Source organism: Brassica oleracea, chromosome C1, assembly GCF_000695525.1.
Source record: "Brassica oleracea var. oleracea cultivar TO1000 chromosome C1, BOL, whole genome shotgun sequence".
Lineage (NCBI taxonomy): Eukaryota > Viridiplantae > Streptophyta > Magnoliopsida > Brassicales > Brassicaceae > Brassica > Brassica oleracea.
Genome location: NC_027748.1, coordinates 24,146,657 through 24,149,728, shown reverse-complemented (window position 1 = coordinate 24,149,728; position 3,072 = coordinate 24,146,657). Strand labels below are relative to the sequence as shown.

The 3,072-nt window shown below is 39.6% G+C and overlaps 1 protein-coding gene across 3 annotated transcripts in view; it reads left to right on the top strand.

The window, feature by feature from the left end:
* Positions 1–3,072, top strand: part of LOC106304123 — a 10,872-nt gene that overhangs the window by 4,061 nt on the left and 3,739 nt on the right. For 2 of the 3 annotated variants that reach the window (XM_013740530.1, XM_013740522.1), the window contains one exon: positions 1,849–2,598. The exons of the other annotated variant lie outside the window; for it this stretch is intronic. In XM_013740530.1, coding sequence (XP_013595984.1) covers positions 1,849–1,880 — 32 coding nt within the window. In that variant the 3' untranslated portion in view covers positions 1,881–2,598. Of the gene's footprint in view, positions 1–1,848; positions 2,599–3,072 lie in introns of those variants that run through there. 3 annotated transcript variants of the gene reach the window in all.

The following is a 3,072-nucleotide window of genomic DNA, read 5'->3' as shown; positions in this document are numbered from 1 at the left end:
GAGTTACTTAATGGCTGAGTTATGTGTTAAATTACGGCTGAATTATTTTAGTTGATGGCTGAGTTTTGTGTTAGTTTGGAGGCTGAGTTTTGTTATAACCTGGTGTTGCAGGTGCGTGTGAGGAGAATGGTTTTGAATGACTCAATTGAAGAGATGTTTCCTATTTGGCTGTGTGAAGATGACGACCCACAACTCGTTAGGTTGATAATAGACATACATTCAGGTAGATTTGTGAAAGGTTTGTGGGAAGTGCAGATGAATGCAAAGGGTAAGGGGAATGAGAAGAAGAGAATGAAGGGTGGAGTTTCGTCAGAAGCTGAGCCACCCACTAAGAAGCAGAAGAAAGTTAAGACACAGAATGAGTCTGAAGCTGAAGCAGCGGGAAAGGGTTCTAGCGAGAAGGAAGGTAACAAAGAGTTGGTGTTGGAGAACAAAGCGACTCTAACGACCATTGTGAGTACTCTGGATATTATTTCCAGAAAATTTGATCAGGTTGACTCACGGTTGGAAGCTTACGAGTTAGACCGGAACAGACCATTGATGGACCAAAAGACCATTGATGACAGGGTGAATGCTTTACAGAGGAGCGTCTGAAAGATCTGGGGATTGGGAAAATTTCCGAAAACCATGATAACCCCTCTCCACCATTATCAGATAACTCTTTATCGATGGCATCACCGGTGGTTCGAACGCATCAAAAGTCTGTCAATAGTCCAGCGTTAGTAGCTGCGACTCCTGGTAAGGAGTTTGGACCGAAAAAGAATTTGGCCAAGGAGCTTGAAAAGGAATCAGGGGTGAAAAGGATTTTGGATGAGGAGTTTGGTAGTGTTGATAAAGCTACTGATATGCGGCCTCTTGATTTCGTAGTAGTTTCTCCTGCAAAGACTACTAAGGATGATAAGGCTACTAAGGATGATAAGGCTGCTAAGGATCCAACCTATGGACGCGGCTGCAGGCGCAAGCATATTGTTAAGGGTGAGGAAACCGATGAGAAGAAAAAAGCAGCGCATGCAGATGCTGCGTTTAAGAGGAAGGAGAAGGCTGAGACTGAGAAAAAAGCTGCTGAGGATAAGAAAAAAAAGGCTGAAGCTAAGAAAAAAGAGGCTGAGTTAAAGAAGAAACAAGAGGCTGAGCTAAAGAAGCAAAAACAGGCTGGGTCAAAGTACAAAAAGGTGACTCCACCGCGGGACGGTGTAACAAGATGCAAGGTACAACCTGATGTAGAGGACAGTTCATTGGCTGATATAACTGACGAAGTTGTTGCAGAACAGAACGAATTCGCGCCGGAGTCTGATGTCGAGAATTCTGAAGTTGTTAGATCTGCCATAATTAAGGACTACCGGAAGAATAATGTTCGGTTAACTCCAAAAGGGTTGTCAATGACGGTGGTTTCTTCATCATTAGTTTTTCCGAACGTAGGACATGATGGAACGACGTGCATGAGGAAGAATGTTACTCCTTCATCAGCAATATATGACCCTCTAGCACCTGTTGATCCGGCGCTATTGGAGAAACTTATGCAACACATCAAGGCAATTCCACCCAAACCACCAGCAGCACCAGGTAAAAAAGAAGTACTAACAGCTGATCATGAGAGTGACTTCTACAACATACTCATCCATGAAAGACCGTGGCCGGAGAATGAGTATGGATGGGTATTTGATAATGTAAGTATTTATTACGGCTGAGTTATATATTATTTTATTTTATTACGGCTGTGTTATCTAATTTTTACGGCTGAGTTATATATTCTTTTATTATATCACGGCTGAGTTATATATTCTTTTGTTATATAACAACTGAGTTATATATTTGATTACGGCTGACTTGTTAATATTATTTATGTAGCATATCGTGGCGTATATGAACGTCCTCATTAAAAGGTCCATGCGAGAGCCTACTCCATTCTGGTCCAAGCGGATTGCCTTCGTTGACGTTTGGTGGCAAAGTTTTTTGATTCACGATTACGCTCAGTTCAAGATGAAACCCACAATGTTCATGTTCAAAGGCAATGGTTATGAAGATATGGTAAATGGTAGGATTCCCGATCATTGTCGAACAAACTTGAAGTGGTATGAAGATGTGGATCACTTGTACGGATGTCTTCAAACCGGTGGAAATCACTGGGTTACGTATCACGTGGATCTGAAGAAGGAGAAGATTAATTGCTACGATCCAATCTTTGGAGATGTAACACTCGAAAGTGAGCAAAGAATTCTGAATTCATTTAAACCGCTGACGCACATGATTCCCGCTATGTTGAGTGTACATATTTCTGCCAATATCCAACCCATTAGCAGGAAGAGGAGCAAAAGGTACACTCCACAAAACACCCAGGTTGGCGATTGTGGGGTGTATTCGTTGAAGTTTGTGGAGTGTCTAGCGCTTGGTGTAACGTTTGATGGGATAAACGATCAAAATATTCAAGGTTTACGGATGAAGATGGCAGCAGATATCCTCGCTGAAGGAGCAAATGTTGTGACAGACCAAATGATGGCTAATTGAACATGTGTTGTTATGAAGTACTTGACTTATGTTGTTGTTGTTTTATGATGAACTTATGTTGTTATTTTGTACTTGACTTATGTTGTTATTAAGTATTTGACTCAGTCTTATCGTTTTAATAACCCTGCCGTGTTGTATATACGTAACTCAGCCTTACCCCAAACATACCCTATAATCGTAACATGTCTATATAACTAAGCCGTATCGATTAGTATTAGTCAGCCGTCACGATATTATAATTCAGCCATACCTCAAACATACCCTATAATTAAAAAGAAAAAATGTTTATACTTTAAAATGTTAAATTCAAACTCCAATTATATATCTGAAGTGAATATATATAATCAACTGAATGTGTCTTCTTTATTGAATCTACGAGTTTAGAATCAATCATGATCTTGAGGTATATGTTTGTCTTACAATTACTCATAAACTTAACTGATACATATAAGGTGTGAGTATAATTCAAAACTCATAAACTATTATTGTTTTATTTATCATGAATTTGTGTTTTTATAACTATTCTTGCACCATAAATCCAAATCCCAAACTTAAAAACCCAAAAAA